We start from the raw sequence: 24,975 nt of genomic DNA, 5'->3' as shown, positions 1-24,975 counted from the left end.
GACTCATGGAGTGGCATTATTGGAGGTGTGGCCTTGTTGGAGGACGTGTGTCACTGGGTGTGGGCTTTGAGGTCTCAGATGCTCAAGCCAGGCCCAGTGTCATTCTTTCTTTCTGCTGCCTGCAGATCCAGATGTAGAACTCTCAGCTACCTCTCCAGCACCATGTCTGTGTAGGTACAGCTATGCTTCCCAGCTTGATAATAATGGACTTAAACCTTTGAACTGCAAGCCAGCCCCAATTAGATGTTTTCCTTTGTAAGAATTCCTGTGGTCATTTTGTCTCTTCACAGCAACAGAAACCCTAAGACACCCCTCTCCTAACAAGTCACTTAATTTTATAATTGATGTTCTCTCCTCATAAAACATTGCTTGCAATTTTTCAAATTATACGAGTTAACAAAGAAATTGTGCTTTTATGGGTTGTATAAATTGGTAAGTTATTTATAGTTTCACTTCTTAGTATTAATCCAATCTGTTTTTTCTTTCTACTTGGCTATGAGACCTTAAAAGGCAATCAGAACTCTTGTATACTAACCTACAGTTGTTGCTTTTTATTATAAATGAAAATACAAAGTCTTTTACAAAAGTTATTAATTTATTCCTTTTAAAAGTGTCATCATAATATTTATTTTGCTCTCCTACATAATACTTATTTTTGTATTGACTTTGAAAGGAGAAAGTTCTGCCTTTTCTCTTTTACTTAAAAGTGAAAACTAATCACATTTGTAAGATTAAAATAATGGTAGCAGATGAAAAATTTTGACTAACAGCCATGTTTTTAGTATTTTATCTTCTATTTATTTGGCTTCTCAGTAGTGATAAAGAACCATACACATATAAAACCTCAAATCTAATTTTAGAAGTTCTTAGCAGTCACCAAAATATTACCCTGTGTTTAAGACTAAAGAGATCCCTGTGCCTGTTCTGTGTGTGTGTAGATGTGTGGGTGTGCAAACAAATACCTTCATGCTCTCATGCTGTAACAATAACATCAGATCACAGATTTTAGAGAAGACAGTAAGTTATTTAAATTTATTTTTCACTGGATATCCAAAAATGTTAAATGTTAAGCATTATATTATTATAAAGAGTTCTCATGAGCAACCTATTTTTAAACATTAAGAAGTATATTGAATATGGTGAACATTGCAATTTTATATTTTAAGAGTATTTTCTTAAATTGCATTAAATATGTAATATCTTCTTAGTCACTAAGGAGAAATATTGAAATTAGTAATATATTTGACTTTTTATTTTATTTTTATTGAAAATAGTTCTTTTCTATATTCTGATCATGGTTTTCCCTCCCTCATCCCCTCCCAGGTCCTCCCTGCCTCTGCACTTCCCCAACCTCAGGCCTTCTTTCTCTCTCTTGGAAAACAATCAGTATAAAAGACAACAAACAGCCCGGCGGCGGTGGTGGTGCACGCCTTTAATCCCAGCACTCGGGAGGCAGAGCCAGGCGGATCTCTGTGAGTTCGAGGCCAGTCTGGGCTACCAAGTGAGTTCCAGGAAAAGGCGCAAAGCTACACAGAGAAACCCTGTCTCGAAAAACCAAAAAAAAAAAAAAAAGACAACAAACAAGGATAAAATAAAACATACTAACAAAAAGAAGAAAAACTGAGAAAGAACATGAGAAACTCATATACACACACATAAAACCCATAAAAAGTCAAAACTGTGAACCATAATATACAAGCAAAGATCAGTAATGGTAAAAAAAATTAATATGCCAAAACAAAGCAATATAGACACACACAAAAAAAAAAAAAGAAAAAGAAAAAGAAGGAAAGAAAAGAAAAGCCTCCAAAAACTACCTTTGAGTTTGTTTTGTGTTTGCCATCTGCTGCTGATCCCAGGGCCTGCCCTTGTGGTTTATTTAGCCAGAGAGACTCCCTTGGAGGAACTAACTTTTCCTTTTACCAGTGGTTACTAATTGGAGATAGCTTCTTGGCTGAGGATTGGAGTTTGTGTCTACTACCCCATCTCAGCACTGGGATGCCCTCTAGTTTAGATCTGTGCAGGCCCTGTGCATGCTGCTTCTGTCTCTGTGAGTTCAGATGTACATTGGTCCTGTTTTATCAGGAAGACACTGTTTTCTTGGTATCATCATCTCTGGCTCTTACAATTTTATCACCTCCTCTTCTGCTAAGTTCCCTGAGCCCTGAAGGAAAGCATTTGATGAAGACATTCCATTTAGAACTGTCCAGTTGTGAGTCTGTAGCAAGTGTTCTTTTCGGACTATCTTTGGACCACCAGCCTGCAAATAATGACCCAGAGACTTAATATTAATTTTGAAAGCTTGGCCTTAGTTTAGGCTTTTCGCCAACTAACTCTTAGAACTTAATGAACCCATATCTTTTTTAATCTACGTTCTGCCATGTCGCTCAGTTACCTCTTCTTAGTATGGCAAATCCAACTTGCTCCGAGTCTGCTGGCAAAATCATGGGCCTAGATTCCTTCTTCCAGTTTTTCTCTCTCTTCCTGGAAGTTGTGCCTACCCTCTTCCTGCCTAGCTATTGGCCATTTAGCATTTTACCATTCAGTAGGCACCTTGGCAAAGACATATCTGCACAGTATAAATAAACATTCTGCAACATTTCCCCCTTTTTGTCTAAATAAAAAGGAACAGTTTTTAACTCTAACACAGTAAAACTATATGCAATAAGAAGAATTACCAGGTGAGGATTACATTTCCAGTGTCCAGTCCATTTGTATTTGGCAACTTTGGAGAAACTACTCTATTATCTATCCTGTCTTGATGAGTCCAAAGTTTTATACCTAAATCATTTTCTTTTTTTTTTTTTTTTGGTTTTTCAAGACAGGGTTTCTCTGTGTAGCTTTGTGCCTTTCCTGGAACTCGCTTTGTAGACCAGGCTGGCCTCGAACTCACAGAGATCCGCCTGGCTCTGCCTCCCGAGTGCTGGGATTAAAGACATGCGCCACCACTGCCCGGTCTAAATCATTTTCTATCCTAACTTGTATTATCATCCTAAAAATATCTTTTTAGACCCAAAAACATTTTCTTAGATAAACAACTTAAGCTTTTTTGTCTCTCAACCTTATACACCTTCCATCTATTTTGTGAGTTTCTTTTCTGAATTTTGTAACAAGGAAAACTGTAACTAAGACTATCTAGTCTTTAACTCCATCAAAGATCACCAAAGGATATAATATTACCTGAGTAAACAGGAAGTGCAAAGCAAACAACTTCTAAAATGATAGAAATGACAGACAGCTGGCTGCCTAGACAGTCACCCAAGGGTACTCTGCAACATTGGGGCATCCATGTTTGGCCTACAGGTCTACAAAATCTGACAGACTATTCTTTGAAGTGGGAATTTTGAAGGACTGTCCTTCCTTTTCTTGGCAAAGTTCAGTAGTCTCTTTCTCTTGTGTCCTACTTGTCCAATTTGGACAGCATACTATCAGCAGTAAAGGCAAGGGCAGTTTCTTGCCCAGTGGCTAACTTTGCCACAATGAAAGCAAACTCCATATGGAGGGTCCTTGATGCCCATTATCCTTTTTTGAAGTAGATTGGTGCTGTCAGGAGCAGACATGTTTCACTGTCATGAAAAGCCTTATGTTATTAAAACATCTTAAATGCCATATACTATAGATCTCTGAACTGTTTGAAGACCATCTATCTAAAATATATCTCTGTTTGACCTTAAAAACATACATAACATGGCCACAGATTTGATTGTTAGATGACTAGCTACTAACTTGTATTTCTCAATTATCCTAAATAGTTTGTAATAATAACTTCCAAAGACTACAGATTTATATTATATTGTTAAATGAGCTTCACAGGTACAAAACCTTAAACAAGAGTAGAAACATATATACAGTATAACAAAAATAGCCTTAAATTTGTATCAATATACAAAAGACCTTTAAAAAAGTAGAAACATATACAATATAACAAAAATAATCTTAAATTTGTATTGATATACAAAAATATCTTAAACAAGAATAGAAACATATATAGAGTATGTTCTAACAAAAATAACCTTAAATTTGTATCAATATACAAAAATCTACACCAATGTAAAATAGTTGAGATTAATAGTTGCTTTTTAGTTTAAAATAGGTTTAATAATCTACCCTTTTTCTATTATTTCTATACTATATCCCCCCTTTTCCCCTTCAGAAAGAGATCTCTGAATCTAATCTCCTTTGTTTAGCTTTCTTTTTTTTTTTTTTTTTTTTTTTTTTTTTTTTTTTTTTTTTTTTTGGTTTTTCGAGACAGGGTTTCTCTGTGTAGCTTTGTGCCTTTCCTGGAACTCACTTGGTAGCCCAGGCTGGCCTCGAACTCACAGAGATCTGCCTGGCTCTGCCTCCCGAGTGCTGGGATTAAAGGCGTGCGCCACCACCGCCCGGCTTGTTTAGCTTTCTACCTGACCATGACCAACAACAATTTGCAACCAATCCCCCTAAAAGATGATACATACCCATAATCCATTGAGCGACCAAAAACCACCCAGCCTGCCTCATGAGAATGTGGGTATTGTGTTCTCTAGACTTCTTCCTGTTTTCTGGATATGACAGCATCTCTAGAGGACCCTGAGAAAATTGAGGTAATGGTCAAGTCCTGGGAGAGCTAGCTGTATCACTCTTTGTTTAGTCTCTGTGTGGTGGGAAAGTATAGAGCTTATCTGAAGTCTTGGCTGAAGTAGTCTGAGGCTGGATCATTTCAGCTAGTAGCTTTCAAGTTGTTCTGGGTGTAGAATTTTGAGAAAACTGCAACAGAGGCATTTTGAGAGGCTGGATAATCTGGGCTACTTGTCTTTATTGGTGTCTTCCCCCCACCCCTTTTTGAAAACACAAAACTTTTAAAGGTAGCATATATATCTGCATTAACACAAGTATGAAATGTGCATTGTGCACAAGTCAGCTAAAGGTGACTTTTTTATTCTATATTTGAGCAGCTTAAAGGCATCCGTCAACTTTATAAGTCCATTTGGACTGTATAACCAAACTGTAATATAAATCTCTATATCATATGAAAGGCTGGCATATAATAATAAGTCATGAGGATTCTGTAGCCAACAAGATTTATCATGTCTCTTTCAGTATCACAGCAGCTCCCATGTAGAGGGACCAGCATACATGTCACCTGTAGTCTTTCCTGGTTACTTCCTCATGTCTTTAGCCAAGATCCTTAGGCGGTCTCCCTCACTCAAATCTGATGTTTATTAATTTCTGAAGAAATCCATAGCTTTTTGTTTCCTGTCGAAACAAAGACATAACCTCTCTCCCAGTACAACGTATTTCCTAACTTCTATTCAGAAGTTGACATTTTTAAAATATGTAAGTTTATTTAATTTAGCAGTTTCCATAATCCAATGTCTCCAGCAGCTATTGTTTTTTGTTCATTAGCATTTAAAAAATTCAGAGTCAACAAAGCAACATACAGGATCTAGCCACCCTATGTATTTTCCATCTTTATGTGGCTTATTCTTTTTACATTACTTTACTCTCTCTTTAATGACTTTACTTTATCATTTTTAAAGTATTTATTTTTGTCTATACCCATTTTTTTTTCTTTCTTTAGCATCTAAGCACATTTTTAAACATACTGTAACCCATTCGGAGATTTTCTCAGCCTGGACCTGGCTTTTTTGTTGTTGTTGTTTTCCCAATTTCTCAGGTCCTGTGTGGATTTACATGCCACACATTGGGCACCAAATTTAGTAAGCTTTCTTGTCAGATGATCTTTGGACCGCCAGTTCACAAATAACAACATGAAGACTTATTATTAATTATGAAAGCTTGGCCTTACCTTAGGCTTTTTCCCAACCAGCTCTTGTAACTTAATTAACCCATATCTTTTAAATCTATGCTCTGCCATATGGCTCAGTTACCTCTTCTTAGTACAGTACATCTGACTTGCTTCAAGTTTGCTGGCAAAATCATGTACCTAGATTTCTCCTCCCAGTTTCTTTCTTTCTTCCCAGAAAGCCACCTACCCTCTTCCTGCCTAGCTATTGGCCACTTAGTTCTTTATTAAGCCAATCAGAAGGCACCTTTGCAAAGACACATCTGCACAATGTAAACAAATATTCCACAACTTGAGTTTCGGTATTAGTTCCCATCTACTGCAGGAAAACGCTTCTCTGATGATGGCTGAGTGAGATACTAAGCTTAGGTATAGCAGTCATATTGCTGCATTCCTTTAGTATAACAATAGTATTTGGTTTGTTCTGAGGTCACCAAATAGATGTAATAAGAATATGGTTAGAAAACATGATTTGTGGAGCTGGGAAGATGGCTCAATGGTTAAGAGCATTTCCTGATCTTACATAGGACCAGCATTCATGCCCACACATAATACTCACCCAGGCACACATACATACACATAAATAAAAAATAAAATAAATCCTTTTTGAAAGTCTAATCAGTAGAGACATAGAAGCAGTATTTATTTACTCTATGGCCCAAATAAGACCCCACCCTTTACTACAGTGACACCAAGGTAACTTTTGACGAACCTTTTTGCCTTTTAACTAAATCAATGCCATTTATACAAATTTCAACTTCTACCACATGACATTTCCTAGGAAAAAAACTACTTTAGTGTGTGTTTCCTGATAATTTTGAGATTAAATTATGAAACTACCAAAGAACTACACTTGATTAAATTTATCTGGTGTTAGAAACAAATTAAACGTAGAAATAATACATAGGGGAGGCAGTATAGAATATACAAAAGTAAAAAAGAGTTTTTAAAGAGAGTAAACCCACTATATAACAAACATTAATAGTGGTATGTGTATTTGGGCCTTATTCAAAATATTTTACTGATAAGAATTTATGATTCCTTATGTGGTACATAAGAGCATAGGTCCTGGACTGTCAGGATCATAATCCTGGCTTCATTGTGGATAAATATGAGTGATGCTAACTATTTTTCATTACACTCATTCCTTTCACAGTAAAAGAGCAGAGCCAGCTTTGTGAGCTATACAGAAAGGACAATGAGGTGGACAGTACAACATGCTCAGGACAGTGTAATCGTTCCTATTACCAATATCAACAATAAGAATAGCCACTCTGTGGCTATGTGGTGTGTGCATTAGTGGTATATGTAATATAGATTATTTTGATGATCTCTTCACAACATCCCCAGATCTCTTCCATCTACAGCAAGTGGTTCTCAAGCTTCCTAATAATGCTGTGACCTTTTAATACAGTTCTTCATGTTGTGGTGATCCCCAACCATAAAATTATTTTTGTGGCTACTTCATAAGTGTAATTTTGCTACTGTTATGAATCATAATGTAAATATGGAGACAGAGGTTTGCCAAAGGGGTTGGGAACCACAGGTTGAGAACCACTGAAATAAAGACTTGTCTCTACACCTCCCATGTATTTAGCTCATCTTTCTTATTCCCTGTTTCTGGCTTCTTCTCAGTATTCAGAACTCAGTTTGGTTACTTGATCTTTGAGAACTTCCCCAATTACCTACTCTAAAGTACTCCATCATTCAGTTTAGTTGCTTTTAAAAAAAGTCACTATACTCTGAGAAAGTTAGCACTCCCCATTGGAGTGGCCAGAATACCAATTAACCTAATTATTTCTGATTATAAGGTAGAAGCTAAGAAAGAATTATTTTATTGGCCTCAAAAGTTAAAGTACCAAAAAAAAAAAAAAAAAAACCAAACAAAAAAGCCGGGCGGTGGTGGCGCACGCCTTTAATCCCAGCACTCGGGAGGCAGAGCCAGGCGGATCTCTGTGAGTTCGAGGCCAGCCTGGACTACCAAGTGAGTCCCAGGAAAGGCGCAAAGCTACACAGAGAAACCCTGTCTCGAAAAACCAAAAAAAAAAAAAAAAAAAAAAAAAAAAGTTAAAGTACCTTCCTGTTGTTGAGTTGCTAAAATGAAAAATGAGTAACTGTTTTCCAAAGTTAACTTTTTAGTTCTAAAAGCTTTGGTCTTGTGAACAACTTGGAAAATATTGTGGTCTTTAAAAAAAGAAAAATACCACAGGTAAGTGATATTTATTTCATGTGATGTAAATACATTCGAATGGAATGAAAATGTGTATGTTCAGTTAACTCTGGACATAATATTCAGGAATCAAACTGTTTTATTCATCTCAGAGAATTAATGGCAGAAATAAATGTTAGATTTTCCATTAGTTACTTGAAGCTCTTCTGTAAACAAAGTGAAGCTCTGACTTGGCATTTAATACGACTGCACTTTGCTGAGCCTTTCTCCATCCCACCCAGTATGCCTAAACGGTCTTCTGTCAGCTTTGTAAAAGGCAGCACGGAGTTGGATCTGGAAAGGTGAGGGGGGCGTGCTCTCTTCAGTCTGCATCTACAGTAACTGTACCATTAAAGATCTTGATCTATTTTCATTTCTTTCTTCCGGAATAATCCGATTTTGCCACAAATTGATTGCTCAACCTCCTGTGTCATTTTCTATAAAATCCAAAAGGTTATGAAAGTCCCATGGTGGAGAACTGCTCTTTTTGGAAATGGCGACACTGCAAGGTCAATTTATTAAATGGAGTGACTTATGAGACCTCTAATGCCTTATCCAAAACTGACTTTCACAACATAAACTGAGCCGTTATACTGCTAAGCCTCATGGATGAATTTTTATTTAGAAGGAAGACTGAAATAAAATGTATTTTATGACTGATTCTGAAGAATTAAATTTCTCCCTAATATGTAATTTCTAGAGAAATTACCTCCTTACTCTGAGAAACATACCTCATTTTCTTGAGCACTCGCACATAAGAAAAGGTAATGATGGCACTGACTGAGATCTACCAATCTGTCATCCATTTAAGAAGTAGCATGTCATGTTGAGAAGAAGATTGAAATTGATGTTAGAAATCTTCAGTGAGTCCCTCTTCCAGCCTGTGACTTAAGCAAGTGCTAATTGTCCTGTAGAATGTGCACTGTCCTCATTTGTAAAATACAGAAAATGTCAGTCATCTACACCAACAACCTGAGAGAGTTTTAGAGTGCTGATATATTGAATGTGAGAGTGCTCCCTAGACTGCAGAGTCCTGGCAGCACCAAGTATTATCAATCAGTTAGGATTGATAACTTAGGAGCTACATGCGTGTTTGTTTTTGTTGTGTCTACTTTAAATGTGTGATATGCAGCATGGTTAACAAAATACATTTCATAAGCTCTCCTGGGTTCTCCTATAGTAAGTAAACAAGGTGTAAATTCATTAAGGTGGAAACCATTCATTATACATGCTTGTATCTCCAGCATTTTCTGGAACAGGTTTGTGTAGGCTACACTGGTTGCCTGACCTGTGTGTTGAGCGATCTTTATGGAGGTGTTATTCATCTAGAAAGTATAAAGTGACCGCTTTTGACATTATGAATTTCCATGGCGTTCTCCTGTCTTTTGTGGTAATGTAATTGTCAAATGTTCTAACAGTGTATGGAGTAAAATCACACTAGTGAAGATACCATGACACTATTAAAGTTAATGACTTCATAGAATTGAACCATAAGGTGTGTGAATACAATAGAGGTATGAGACCATTAAAAGTACCTACTAGTGCAAGACTTTGCATACTGGGATCCATGTGTCCAGGAGGATTAGTGATGCTAGCCTGAAAATGACTTTAATCCCAAAGACCATTTAAGTAAAGTCTTAGCATCTCTGGGATATCTCTAAAATGAAAGTGACTTCATATTGCTGCTGTCCTATTCTCTCACAAGAATTTTCATAAAGTTTTTCCTACTTAAGACACTTCTATAATTGATTTGTTTAACTGTTTCAATAAATACAATCAGAGCATTGATATCTAACTTGCTTCATGCATCGAACCTGTAAAATTCAGTACACTGAAGTGAAATGCAGTTTAAAGCACAAATGAAGAATCATTTATTTTTAAACAGTTATTATCAAATATCAAAGGACTGATGTGGCTAGTGAAGTGTGATGAGGCTAGAACATGAGGATGCCTCAGAAGTAGCAGAGGTGAGTGTGGCTGCTTATTGAGGACCCCATCATTAAAGGTTTTGTTTTCTCACCAAGAGGTAAGGGTTTTTGTTAGTTGGTTTGTTTTGTTTGTCTTAAGGCAGAGAGGAGTCTTGAAGGTATTTAAACAAAGCGAGATCTGGGTAGTTTTGAAAAGGCTTAAGTTAGCACATCCAGGTAGACCTCACTCTCTGATTAACTACTCCGAACAGGCAGAGTGTAACACCTAGGATGCAACTAGGGAAGCAGGAAAGTCTGCTTGGGAGCCCAGGACATTTGTGGTCTCCAACTCCATGGTTCAGCATGACGCAGTGGCTTCACCAGGTCAAATCTGTTTTCTTAATTACATCACTTAATGGCAGTGAGCATCAGTTGAGGTTGAGTGCTCCAGAAAGTTTTATGAATAATCTCATATATTATCTAAAATAAAAATGATTCAGGCTAGCATTATCAAAGAACATCTTTAGTGCACACCTGCAAGAATAATGGTACTGTCTATTCAGAAGCAGACAGCAGTACTATTAGAAATAGAAATCGGCCTTAAGAAGGTCTAAGCACACTACATGTTTTGCTTGGGATGCCAAGGTCAAAATCACCAGCAGTGCCCTTCCCTACCTGCCCCTGCTTACAATTTCAGATCTGCCTGATCCCTCCTGCTTCCTCCCCACATTGAGCCCCAGTTTTCAAGCACAGATGAGCTCATTGTGGTTTTCCACTAAACAAGCTGGATTGTTCTTAGCAGGCCTCCCCCAGTTCATCCCATCATAAAATTCTGTTCTAGGTCTACGAAGGCTTCTCTTACTGTATCAAACACGGTTTCATCTTCAGTACACGCGTTCTTCCTAGGTACCCTGGTAGCACCTTGAGGGCATATATTGTGTCTTACACATTTTGAGACGATCTGGCCTCAGCATATGTGCAAATACTGGGCGTGCCGTAGGTCACTGTTCCATGTAAGGCGATCAGCTACCCTTGGAAGAAACTCTCTATTGCCCTCGTCCGCATGATAAAAGCCTTTCTTACACTAGTGGAAGCAGAGGTGCTCTGTCCTTAGGGGTTCCTCTGGCTTTCTAGAAGGTGGTAAGCACCCCTGTGTTCTCTGTGGAGGAAGTTTGCTTTTGTTTCCTCATTTTATAGTTTCTCAAATGGAAGTGTTTCAAAAGTGGTTGAGAGGGTACCTGAGCTGACCTATTTTGGTGATCGGATTGCTGAATACCCTAGAACCCTCATCCAGTGACTCATGGAAGCAGATGCAGAGATCCACGGGCGGTCCCAGGCAGAACTCCAGGGGTCCAGTGATGAGAGAGAGGAGGGATTCTATTAGCAAGAGATATCGAGACCATGATTGGAAGGAGTGCAGAGACAACTAGCCAAACTAGTGGAAACGCATGAACTGTGGACCCATGGCTGAGGAGTCCCTGTGGTACTGGACTAGGCCCTCTGGACAAGCGAGACATTTGTTTGGCTTGAACTGTTTAGGGGACCCCCAGACAATGGGACCAGGACCTGTCCCTAGTGTCAGCTTTTTGGAGCCCAGTAGCTATGGTGGGACACTTTGTGCAGCCTTGGTGCAGGGAGGAGGGGCTTAGACCTGCCTCAATTGAATGTACCAGGCTCTGCTGACTCCCCATGAGAGACCTTGCCTTGGAGAGGGTGGGAATGAGGGGTAGGTTGTGGGAGAGGGCTGGAGGGTGGGAGGAGGGAGGAGAGGGGAATCTGGTTGATATGTAAAATTAATGGAAAATCTCATAATTTAAAAAAAAAAGGGAAAAATTTTTTTAAAAAGTCACTAAACCATTAGTTTTCAGTCTTTTTCTTTAGATTAGTTATATTTTTTAATTCATACCATGCTGTTGAGAATCTCTATTGAAGAAGTTTAGTATGTGTTTAACCCGACCGTTTTCTTAACTTTCATATGTAAGCAAGTTATAACAGGCAGGGTATACTGTTGCTTCGCACCAAGAAACAAAACATGAGAACTGCCCGACCCCAAAGGGCACCCCAGGCCCAGTAAAGCCTTTTTAACAAGTCTCCTTGACCTTGTCTTCCTCACTTTGCAACAAGCAATCTCATAGTTTAGACACTCAAATGTATCCTAATGTGAGTTAGACAAAGATCCTACTGCAGAAGAATTGTGACATCATATGTATTTAAATGTTCTCTGCTTGGATTTCTTTTTCCACTGCACTTAACGGGCCATCATTTGTAGTGAAGCTAAAAGTAGATTGCAATTTTATATTTGTAAATTGTTTTAGAATCAAGGATACTGAATAAAAATACAAAGTAGGGTTTGATTTTTAAATTAATACATATTCTAAAACACTGATTTTTTTTACCTTGTTGAATATACTTGAGATCCTGTTTATGTTTCCAGGAGTTTTATAATATTTATAAATCTGGAATGTCTCCAATATAATATAAATGGAGAATGTCTCCAATAGGAGACAGTTATTAAGGTATCTAGGCATCTGGATGCTGTATTTTTAGCTCAACCTTTGTGAATACTGTATGAACCTAGTAGTCCCTCTACTTAAACACAAATCTAAAAAGCTCTCTGTCTTCACCCTTCATTTTGGTGTAGATGTGTTTACATACAAAGACGGCTGTAGGAAGGCAAGTCTTTACCGGAGCTTGCTTTTGAAACACACATAAGGGAGTTATGCCATTCTGAGTTTTTGATAGAAGCACTTTACAGGACTGCAGCTAGACACTCCATTTAATAATTTTCTTTTCTACAAAAAAAATAGAATTTCTTTTTGTCTTATGAAACTTTACAGATAGGGAAAAGACATAAATACATGTGCTCACTCTTTGCCTCATTGTGGCCACTTAGCAGCAGCATTTGGAACTCTAGATCTCAGACAGACCCTCAAAGTACACTTGGTTATACGAAACCCACGAGAGTCTGTTTAAGGGGTAGCAAGGATTTATTAAGATATGAAATGGGGAAAAGTACACTCACGAATACAGAACCAAGTAAACAGCCATCGTTGTCCTCCGTTCTCCCGGGAGCAAATGGATCCCAGTGTTCAGGTCTTTGATCATCCCAAGAGAGAATACGCACCCCCTCCTCAGATTTTAAGCAGTCACATAACCCACCAAGAGGCTGGTACTCCAAAGATATTGTCGGAACAAATACCCACAACACCTTTACTTGTGTATTGTCTTCTGACTTTGCTGCTCTTCTCCTTTATTCTTATTTCACTTACGTGTGTGTACATGCATGTGCATTTCATGGAGTACACACGAGAGATCAGAGGACAGCATATGGGACTTAGTTGCCTCCTTCCATCATGTGGGTCACAAGATAAACTCAGATCATCCGGCTTGGAGGCAAGCACCTTTACCCACCAAGCCATCTTCCCTACCTTCATCTCCCATAGTCTTAGTCTCTTAAGACAAACTGGGATGGTCAGATGGAAAGATGAACAGGAGTGTGATGCATCCCATACAGTGAGTTATTAATGGTAGAAGCTACGTGGAAGGCGTAGAATCTGCTGCAGTGGAACAGTACCTGAAACAGTTATTCTTGAAGGAGTAACGAGGCTGATGGAGTCTAACCTCTCAATGGTAGACTGGCATTTAATAAAAGAGATGAAGCCACCCACAAGCCGAGAAGAATGGGCAGCCGAATTCCAAAAACACCAGCAATTTCCAGGATTTAAAATCCTGAATCATGATAGGACACTGGTGGAATTCAAGTTTATCTGGTACATGGAATAGGCCTTGTGTACATCCCACTTCACAAATGAGTCTGTCAGATATGCTAAGCCTGTAGGCCGAAGATCATGCCCCAATGTGCAGAGAAACCTCAGGTGACTGTCCAGGCAGCTGGCTGTTTCTGTCATAACTCATTTTTTAGAAGTCACTTGTTTGCACTTTCTGTTTTACTAGGTAATATTTCCTTCTCAGGTCTCTGAAGGAGTTGAAGATTAGATAGTTATAGTTACAGTTTTCCTTGTTAAGAAATTCAGAAAAGAAACTCACTAAGTGTTAAGTGTCATAAGTTTGAAAGAAATCATAAGATAGTTTTCTGTTGGTAATATAAGTTAGGATAGAAAGTGAATTAGGTACATTTTGGACTCACCAAAATAGCATAAATGATGGAATATTTTCCCTGAATTTGTCAAATGCAAATGGACTAAACATTGTTGATGTATTTATTGCTTGTTTATATTGTATATAGTTTTTTAGATTGGTTATAACTTTTTTATTTTTATTAGACAAAAAAGGGAAATGTGGTGATATTTTATTTGTGCTTCAATAAATAAAGTTTGCCTGGAGATCAGAGGAAATAGCAAGCCATTTTAAGTAAACAAAGAAGTCAGGCAGCAGAAGTACATGCCCTTAATCCTATCCCTTAGCAGGCAGGATCTCTGTGTGTTCAAGACCGCACTAGGGAACAGAGCCAAGTGTAGTGACACACGCCTTTAATCCCAGTACCCACCATAGAGGCCTGGAGGTCTATACAGACAGACAGAAACTGACAGAGCTGTGTAGGAAGAGGAAGTGAGGTAGCGGGGCTAAGAGAGCCAATGAGAGGGCAGAACAGCAAGGCAATAAAGGCGTGGGTAGACAGGAAGTAACTCACATTTGGAAGCTGAGAGTTGGTGAGGTAAGGTGGGCTGGTAGCTTTCCCTATTTCCCTGATCTCTTTAAGGCTTTCACCCCTATTTCTGGCTCTGTGTTTTTTACTTAATAAAAGCATTTAGAAATTTGTCTACAATCTGCCATGGTTTTGATGTTGTTCATAGCAGGTATTCCTAGTGGGAGGTCATAGGTCATTGGGGTGATGTATTAGTCTCCTGGTAAATTCTACAAAAGAAAAGTTATTATAAAAATCTGAGCCTGGGCCAGCAAGATGGTTCAGCCAGAAAAGTTTGCTGCCAAGCCTGATGACCTTAGTTCTATCCCTAAGACCCACGTGATAAATAAAGTGAAGAACTGACTCCCAAGCAAGTTGTCTTTGACGTCTACACACATTCCATGACATAAACATACAGACACATACAGCCAACCAGTCAATTAACAAATCAGTTTTGGTGTTTTAGACGTCAACCCAACCCTAATGTCTGAAGCTTCCTGCCTCACTGTGTACCTTTGTTTTTCTGTCATGTGCTGTGGGCCCTCAAAGCAGCTAGTATTGTCAGGGTGGGACTTTGAGCCTCTTTTTCTTGGAAAGTAACCTGCCTTAGGTATTTAGTGCAATAATGAAAACTAGTGCAGAAGTGTTCACTGATAAATTGTTTCAGTTGTGCTGTGTATTTGAAAATTGTCATGATAAAAGCTCAGGTGGTCTTCATGAAAAGTAATACTACAGGGACTCATTTATTCTGTGTGTAAATGTTTATAATGACATTGTTAGAGGAAAATGAGTATTCTCTTAGAATAAAAAGCCACATTAAACTATCTTCACAAATGAGATCACTAGATTGGTTTTCAAACTCGTAATTTTTGAAACTCAGGTTAGGCATGGTAAATTATTGAGAATGTGTAAAAATTGAGCCATGTGACAACAGTTGTATTATTGAATATTGAATTGAACAATAGAACATAGGTTATTGAAACCAAGGTGTATACATAATCAGTGTAATAGTATATACCATTACAGTATATGCTTAGAGACGAATGTACTGACATAAAAAGATATTTTTTTTAATAACCTATGTTCTATTGTTCAGTTCAATATTCAATAATACAACTGTTGTCACATGGCTCAATTTTTACACATTCTCAATAATTTACCATGCCTAACCTGAGTTTCAAAAATTACGAGTTTGAAAACCAATCTAGTGATCTCATTTGTGAAGATAGTTTAATGTGGCTTTTTATTCTAAGAGAATACTCATTTTCCTCTAACAATGTCATTATAAACATTTACACACAGAATAAATGAGTCCCTGTAGTATTACTTTTCATGAAGACCACCTGAGCTTTTATCATGACAATTTTCAAATACACAGCACAACTGTGTAATATAATATTTTATATATGGCTAGAAAGTTAAGGATTTGAGATATGTTTGTCAATGTTACTTTTGAAAGTGGATATTATGATTTTATTTTTTATAGTAAAATTTTACTAGCTTTAAAATTTAATTTAGTAACACAAGAAAGAAGGAAAATGGGAAAAGGAAAGATAAAATATATTCTATTCTTTTCTCTTAAAAATTATATTTTTTTCTCTAAATTGGAGCAAGAAAATTTTGACATCTCTACATATTTTTTATCAAACTGAAGAAATGTGTTTTATACATAAACAACAATGCTATTCATCTTTCTAAGGATGTTTTGGGAATGCCACAAGTGGGCTTTTGAAAAGGAGTTGCAGTGATGTCATGCTGCTGGCCCTAGAGCATTTCATACTTGGAAATGCCCATCTTTAGTCCCTAATTGCATTAAATTTCAATGTCTGGCTCATGAGGAAAGGAAGCTTTAATGTGGGAAAGGAAAATCCGTTTCCCTCTGAATACAGTAACCATTGATAGAGTTCTGACTGTATGACACCTGTGTCCCTGGTTTCTCAGAGTCCCACCAAAAGAATCAAGAGCTCAAGGAGATCAAAAACACTAAAGTGTTCTCAGTAGAACTCTGTAAGCAGATGTAAGCAGTGTTGAAGTTGGTGATCTTTTACAGCGTATCTCTGGGAGCAATGGAGGACTAGAATATTATTTTCTCTTCATGTATTCAAATTGATTAAAGCCTTTATGGTTCCGAATTTAACTTTTCAGCTATTACTTGTACTCTTTAGAAGAAGCTGTCTTCGCTGAAAGAAAAGTTGCATAGTGTGTTAGTTACTTTTCTGTTGGAATGATAAAATCCCAGGACTAAAAACAAGTTATAGAGGAAACAGTTTACTTTTGCTTTTGGGCTCCAGAGGGAAAGTCTGTCATGGTTGGAAAAGCATGCAGCAGGAACAGGAAACAGACTGGTCACATTTTCATCAGCATACAGGAAGCAGAGAGATAATGGGAAGTGGGTTAAAGCTGAAAACCCTCAAAAGTCTTCCCTCCCTCCCAGTGATGTGACTTCAGCAAGCCTCTCAACCCTAGATGTTCCATAACCTCTCCAGAAGGCAGCTCTACCAGCTGGGGTCAAGCATTCAAGTACACATTAATTAAAGTAATATAATCAAAAGTAGAGCTAGTCTCTGGGTTCGACTTCTCTAGCTCACAGGAATTACATGAAATGTGTAGTTCATTCTTTGATGTGTATGTGTATACATGTGGACATATGCACATATGACACTCTTCCTCTATCCTAACAGCCTGTCCATTCTGTCTGATTGGTCCCTCACAATGCTAAATGTTTTCTTCATCTCTTATCTTCCCCAGGCAAAATGTCCACTGACCGAGCTTTGAGGAAGCAGCAACAGTTGAACAACCTTGCTTACGTGGTGCTAAATCAAGCCAAACCTGGTGACAGAATTGTGGATTTCTGCAGTGGCGGGGTATCATATGTCTCTCTTGTCCTTTAGACTTTCCATGATCATGAGACCTTGCAACATTACATTCAAGATCATGATTTTATTTGGCAAAATCATTGTCTGACACTGAACAAAAGCCATGGGAACCAAAGTTAACTTTTTTGTCTCACTTTTCAGGGCCATGTTGGAATTGTTCTTGCACATATGCTGCCCTCTTGCCAGGTAAGGGTGAATAAGAGACCCGGTGGAACAGGTTAGGAAGTCCAATTCAGGGCCATGTCCGCAGAATCCTACCTCTGCATTGCTAATTACTTACTCATCAAGTCAAATATGTGACACATAACTCCTAAGATCAGAATCTTAACTGGGGGCAAAAGGATAGTAAGACTACAGTAGAGTTACTAGTATTTTAAAGTGTATATGTTTAGTAAAACAGGTACCTATTCCATTATTGAACAAAATGAATATGAATAAGCTAACTTAATTTTCAACACAATCACAACTAGAAATGTTACCAAGGACTATATCTTAACATAAACTATCTGGTTAAAAAAATGTCATTTTTTAAAAATATTATATAGTCAACTGGGGCAGAGTGTGAGCTCTCCAGTCACTGACTGCTGTGAGAAGAAAACCTAGAGCTGACAGACAGTCAGACACCTGGTGGAAAATGACTGGGGTGGGGGTTGCAGTTTCCTTAGAGTAGTGGTCCTCAACCTGTGGGTCGCGACCTCTTTGACAAGCCTCTGTCTCCAAAAGTATCTACCTTATGATTCATAACAGTAGCAAAATGACAGTTAGGAAGTAACAACGAAAATAATTTTATGGTTGGGGTCACCACAGCATGAGGAACTGCATTAAAGGGTCACAGCATTAGGAAGGTTGGGAATCACTGCTTTAGAGAATAAAGAGCAAAATAAATCAAAGTTGAAGGAGAAGAGGCGAGCCCTGTTGTAGTGTTGGGGAAAACAGTTTTAGGATTGGCTGAGAGGAGGGACTCACAGGGCAGAGTCCTGAGAGGCAGAGTGGGGGCGGAGGGCATCTTTTCCCCTTTCTAGTAATTCTCTTGGAAACTTAGATAGACTGACCCGGACAAGGGCTTCAGCTAGATAAAACCAGAAGGTTTTTAATATCAACTGTATATCAAGTGTTTATGTAAAGTGATATAGTATTTTTCTATAAAGTGTGCTTAAGGAAAAAATAAATGATAACAATGTCTTTAATTCTACCTGTGATTACTGTTGGAGGCTCCTTCTGCCTTCGGCCTCACCCCACCAATCCAAGCTATTCACTGCAGCTTCTGGAACCTTCTTTATCATAAATACATGATATGGCCTCCCGTTATTTCTTCCACCTCATCCCCATCCTTTACACCCTGCCCCTCTTTCCCACGCTCATTATCACCATGTACTGTGCCAAACCCTGTCAGGTTTCTCAGCTCTTCAGTATTGATATACCACAATCTTCCTTAGGCCAAGCCGTTCCCTTCGCTAATCTCTGTTCATCTTCAGGCCTCTGCTGATGTTATTTCTCCATGAAAACCCGCCTTAGTCTCCAAGTCTGAGTTCCCATTACACTTCAGGCTGAACGTGTAACACGCTGTTGTTTCTTTCTTTCACTTGTATCATTACCTGCTAAACTTCAAGAGTTCAAGACATTGTTCATTTTGTACCAGGTACAAAATGTATCATACAAGACAGAGGATTAGTAAATACATTCTGCATTATTATTAAGATATGAAATATAGCTATAATGCTCAGCACTAATGTCTGAATTGTGTTACTGAGTATACTGGATTTCTTTCTGCATAAAATCTAGGTTATATTAATAGAAAACAAGGAATTATCATTAATCCGTGCTAAGAAGAGAAGTGACGAACTAGGTTTGAACAACATTTGGTTCATTCAAGCAAATATGGAGTATTTTACAGGAATGTTTAACATTGGGGTGAGTAGTCCATAATTTCAGTTTCTCTTATTAGCTAAATAATAACTTTATTCTTTAGATTAACTAAGAAAATGATTTTGTATTTTTTCCTAAACAAAGACATGGATAGCTTCTTATACTCTCCCTATTGGGTATAGCATAACATTACTCCCCTCACAGTCCTATCTCATTATGTGACAGGTAACATCTGTTTATCCGATGCCCTGGAAGGTGATTAGTGCCGTGAACAGTGTTAGGCACAGAGAAAATGCTGGGCATGGTTATTAATAGGATGAGTGGCTTACCTTACCTTAGTCTACTTTTTTTTTTTTTTAAACAGCAGAAGAGCACTAAACAAAACAAAGAAAAGCAAAGTGAAAAACTATGAGGGAAAAATAACTTGTTAATAACCTATAAATACTAAAATTGCCGTTAGTTTCTCTTTAATGGAGATTTAATATCTACATGTTATTTTGAGTTTCTAAGCATTATGGTTATGTTTTTAAATCCTTAGGCCAAGTTGTTATTATTTAATGTTAAGAATAATTAAGAGGCCAGCTCATGGCTGCTTTATTCTTCAGGTTCTGGACTCTTGTGGAATTTGCACTTCATTAAGGTCTAATATCTTGTTAATACTCCTATTCATTTAAAATATTTTATTTAATATGAATATATCCTCAACATAGATAAATACCTTGTAATAAGAAAAGGCTATCTCTTGTATACTGAGAGATAAGTAGTCTAAATACCTTTTGGTCTTTACGTATTTATGCACACATACAAATGCTGATTTATGCATCTATGAGCCTTGGGAAGCCAGTACAACCTAGATCCTTCTTTAACTGGACATTTTCATAAATGTTCCTAGTTATTAAGCATATCCGTCTTACTTTCATAATGCAGCTGTAACTGTAACAGATCTCTACGTCTTTTTGAAAGCACTTGGATGGATTGCTGGGTCACTGCCCATCCCCACTGTGTGTTCCTGGATTACTGGGTAGAACTGTTACCCACATCTGCAGCGCAGAATTCTGGAGCAGCTGTTATTTTTGTGCCCTAAATTTCATGTCTTAAACATTGACTGCTGAAGATGGTGAAGGTTTGCTTTGCTTTTTTCAACTAAAAGGCATACATACAATTTATGTCCTTTGTAGATGTGAAACAAATGTTTGAAATAGCAGGATATTGCTGCCCTGTACTCACCTCCCAAACACGACATTTTCACCTCATTGGTCCTGGTTCTGTTTGTCCTTTGTAGCTACAGGTGTCGAGTCATTCTGATATGATAATTTTATAATTTCCAAGTTCATGATTCAGCAACATCGGTTGAAATATATGTGTCCTTTTGAAGTCAGTATTGTTTTTCCATATTTCATTATTAGATACCTGTCATGGATTTTTCCCTTCCTTAATTACTTTGGATGCCCCTATGTGCTATCTAATGATTTTTTGTTTATTATTTTTACTGTTTTAATAGACTATATTTAATATACTATTTTTATATTCACAAATATCTAGGCAATCTATATAGAAATAAATATGTGAAATACATGTTAAAAATTATAAACATGTGTATTTCTTTTCATGTGTCATGGATACATGCTCCTTTACTTTATGGACTTATATCCTGATAAGCCAATAATAGACTGTCATAAGTAGAAAATGCATATAATACACTAATCTACTGAATATCATAGGTTAGCTACACCAAATGCTGTAGGGAACTGCTCATGTGCCTTGTGATCACATGGCTGGCTGACTAAGACCTGGGCTGTGCTGCTGTCCAGCACCAGAGTGAGGCTCATCGGGAGTCCTGTTAGCCAGGATCAAGTTTCAGACCTGGTGCTCACTGAATGTCTTTTACCTTTGCACCACTATAAAGTCAAAAACTAACTAAATAAATAGAACCATTGTTAGTCATGGGTTGTTTGTATTTTTCCTTCAAAACAAGTATTTCATTATTACAAGAATACCACTTTCTTAATACTGGTTTTGATTTTAATGACTAATATACATCATAAAGAAAATACATTTTTTCCAAAATAAGCATCCAAAAAAAGGTTTTTAGAATTTTTCATGACCCCTGATTTGAATAAGTATTGATTACTATAAATTTAAAGGATGCTTTTAATAAGATTGTTTTAAAAGTGTAGTATTAATGCTATTTTAATTTATTTTAAAATGTATTGGTATTTTTGAGTACTGTATTTGCATCATTTCCACACCACCCTCTCTACCCCTTCCACCTCCTTCCATGTCTCCCCAATCAAATTCCTTTCAAATTTATGACCTCTTCATTGTTAATTATTGGTACATATATACATGTAATATGTATGTATATATGAATCCAGCCTACTGGGTCCATTTAGTGTTGCTTGTATGTGTTTAGGATGACTACTTGAGAATGGATAACCTGTCCAGGGCGTGCTCTTTGGAGAAGACAGAGTCTACTTCCCTTAGCAGCCACTGGTTACCTGTAGTTCTTCATCTTAGGGATTTGAGAGGCTTTCCGCATCTGTGTTGGCTCTCCTTGTATAGATCTTGTTTAGGAGACCATGTAGTTACGGTTTCATGGGTACTGTAATCAGAGCACACTGTCTCACAGCAGCTGGTCTACTTTTATGGCTCCTGCAGTATTTCCACCTCATCTTCTGCAATGTTCCCTGAGCCTCAGGTTGTGCTGTAGATACCAGTTGGGTTTGGATACTCAGTTGTTCTTGACTATTTGATTGATATCAGGTTCCTGTGATAGTCTCCATTTTCTTCTTTCTTTAATCCTTTCTGTTCGACAAGACCCTCCTTAAATGTCACCTCCTCCAGAAGACTTCTTGACTCCCCCACCTTTCTGTCTTTTAATGTTTCTGTCTATACTTATGTTATTTTTGTTTGTTTTTCTGTTTTTTAAGACAGGTCTCATGTAGCCCAGGTTGGCCTTGAACTCACTATATAGCCAAGGATAACCTTGAGGTCCTGATCCACCTAGCCTTGCCTCTCAAGTGTTGGGATTACATGTGTATACACCATGCTGGGCTCTGCACCCTATTGAAGGGCACAACATCCCACCGTGTGTTACTGGATCTTCTAAGTGTTTCTGGGCTTTTGCCTGTGTCGTGCTCGGCTCTGTTTATGCTTCTGTGTGCTGCCCAACACAGTGAGCCACATGCTAGTTAGCACCAGAATTTTAGGTCTGTTCAAACTTCTATAATTAAGTTGATTGATAGATTCAGTCCTTTGGATTCCATTGGCACTAAAACAGAACATAGAATAGGAACCACAATTTTGATAGTTTATTCTTCACAAAGACCATAATATTGATAAATAGGTTGACCTTAGAGATTTTTTGATAAATGAAATAGTGAATGAATAAGTTATTTCATTCCTGAAACTCTAAGCTTTTAATGATCGAAATAAAAGATAAATTGCTCCACACAGTCACTCACATTCACGTTGCTGCAGAAGCTCTGTAAGTTACTGCGGCGAGAGGACCAGCAGCATCCTGACCCCTGTGAACGGGCTAGAAGGACAAGGCTCTGCCCTCACCTCCTGGCCTAACAAGATGACCCAGGCCAGAACTGAAAGATGACAGAAAAATTGACATGTATAGGCTTTGGGTCTGATTAATTTCAGAGTGTAATCATTTTTATTTGCAATATTTTATTTTAAAAAATTTTAATTCTTAAAAATTAAAATGGATGGTTAATGTGAATGGCTTTCCTCTTCTATTCATGCCCTGATAAGTCACCACAAACCAGGCATCTCAACATAACATATATTTGTCAACTAACGGTTCTGTAGATCAGAAATCTAGATCATAAGATGCCAGTCATGCTGCCTCTTGCCTGGATGCTCTAAGGTGCCATGGTGGGGACTCACTGAGGTACTTAGTAGAATGTGGTTTCATCTAGTTATGTCTCCCTTCTGGCTGTGGGCCAAGTGTCCTCAGCTTCTGGAGGCCACCCACATTCCCTGGTTGCCCTCTGTGGAAGCCTTCGATGGCAGTCCAGGCTTGGGTTTCCATTTTCCTGACCTCCTGTTCTATCTTCTAGGCTCCTCCCTTATAAAACTCTCTGCTTTTAAGACCTCATGTAGTTAGATTGAAGCTGCCCATGTTGTTGAGGATAATCTTGAACTGTAACCACAGTCACATCTGCAAATGTCTTTTCTGCCTTGGCTGCACGTTCTGTTCTAGGAATTAAATGCAGCATCTTTAGGGGACAATCCCTGGCTCATTTGTTTCCCTGGGATTTATTTGCAGTGTTGTTAATTATCCTTTACAGTTTTCCACATGTGGATCTTACTGATAACATACTTCTGTTCCACTTATTTACCTGGCCTCTATAGTGTCTCAGTTTTAACAATTAAGATCTAGACTGCAGGGGCTGGAGAGATGGCTCAGCAGTTAAGAGCACTGGCTGCTCTTCCAGAGAACCTAGATTCAAATCCCAGCACCTACATGGTGACTCACAACCATTTGTAACTCCAAGATCTGATAACCCTTACACAAACATACTTGCAGGCAAAACACCAATGCACATAAAATAAAATAAATTTTAAAAAAGCAAATTGAAATTTAAAAAAAGTCTAGACTGGAAAAACAATTAGATTCTGCCTCAATTTGGGGTTAGACTGGTCATAGGTGCTAGTGGTATGTCTGCTTGTCTCTGCATTAGCAGCGTTTGTAATCATTGACCCTCCCTGCCTTATATAAATAAACTACAGAATGGCATTAATTTAGTTTATCATTCCATTATCAACAGATGGTTACCCAGAGATATGGTGCACATAGTTTAAAAAAAAAAATCTTCCCAGTATTTTCCATTTATCAAAATGAGCTGGCTATTTACCAAAAATAACTAATTAGGTATTTTTTTTCATTTGGGATTTTGGAAGTATCATTATTGGCTCATAAATCTGATATTTGAAATACTTCATCCATTCTGGGGTTTTTTGTTGTTGTTGTTTTTTATGAATGCTCAAATCTCCCCATCTTTGCTCAGTAATCCACTTTGGGTTGCTGTTGAATCCTTTGACAAAACCTTCAGCAGTATTTAGGTGCATGCTGCTCTCTACTGAAGATGCTCTGGCTCATCTCGCTTCCTGTGTCAGCTCTTTGTCCTGAGTTGATTTCTTTGAAATACTCTGAATTTAGTTAAGACACCTAATGCTCAGGTCTGGTTCTGTTCTCCAGGTGGCGCTGCATGCTTGTGGAGTGGCGACAGATATGGTGATTGAGCACTGCATCCAAACGCGGGCTTCCTTCATCACGTGCCCATGCTGTTATGGCTTCATTCAGAACACATCCAAGTTTAATTTCCCCAAAAGGTGACATTTAGTGTTTTACCTAAGACACCAATGTGGGAGTAAGTTGCTACACGAGACTTGTTTAATAAAGATGCAGTTAGAGTCGGTTGGGTGGTAGTAGTGCACGCCTTTAATCCCAGCACCTGGGAGGCAGAGCCAGGTGGATCTCTGTTAGTTCGAGGCCAGCCTGGTCTACATAAACCATTTCCAGAACAGCCAGGGCTGCATAGAGAAACCCTGTCCCGAAAAACTAAAAGAAATCAATAAGGTTGCAGTGAGATTTGAATTTGAGGTTGTTTACCTTTTCCAATGTGGCAGGTGTTGCTTATGAACAGGATTAAGAGGATTGGCTCTCCTCTGTCTGT

The 24,975-nt window shown here is 38.1% G+C and overlaps 1 protein-coding gene and 1 long non-coding RNA gene across 10 annotated transcripts in view; one reads left to right on the top strand and one right to left on the bottom strand.

Annotated features, from left to right (window-relative positions):
- LOC128105610 (uncharacterized) overlaps nt 1-24,975 on the bottom strand; it is a 111,652-nt gene that overhangs the window by 38,009 nt on the left and 48,668 nt on the right. The gene's annotated exons all lie outside the window — the stretch shown is intronic.
- Nucleotides 1-24,975, top strand: part of Gstcd (glutathione S-transferase C-terminal domain containing) — a 114,307-nt gene that overhangs the window by 78,876 nt on the left and 10,456 nt on the right. For 6 of the 8 annotated variants that reach the window (XM_052730852.1, XM_052730849.1, XM_052730851.1 and 3 more), the window contains 4 exons: nt 17,292-17,407; nt 17,561-17,605; nt 19,202-19,330; nt 24,498-24,631. In XM_052730852.1, the coding sequence (XP_052586812.1) occupies nt 17,292-17,407; nt 17,561-17,605; nt 19,202-19,330; nt 24,498-24,631 (424 nt within the window). Of the gene's footprint in view, nt 1-17,291; nt 17,408-17,560; nt 17,606-19,201; nt 19,331-20,248; nt 24,632-24,975 lie in introns of those variants that run through there. The other 2 variants (XM_052730856.1, XM_052730855.1) reach the window with 2 other exon arrangements.

This window comes from Peromyscus californicus, unplaced genomic scaffold, assembly GCF_007827085.1.
Source record: "Peromyscus californicus insignis strain IS unplaced genomic scaffold, ASM782708v3 Scaffold_9__1_contigs__length_137607984, whole genome shotgun sequence".
NCBI lineage: Eukaryota > Metazoa > Chordata > Mammalia > Rodentia > Cricetidae > Peromyscus > Peromyscus californicus.
Note: the sequence above shows the minus strand (reverse complement) of the source record. Positions and strands in the feature narration are given on the sequence as shown.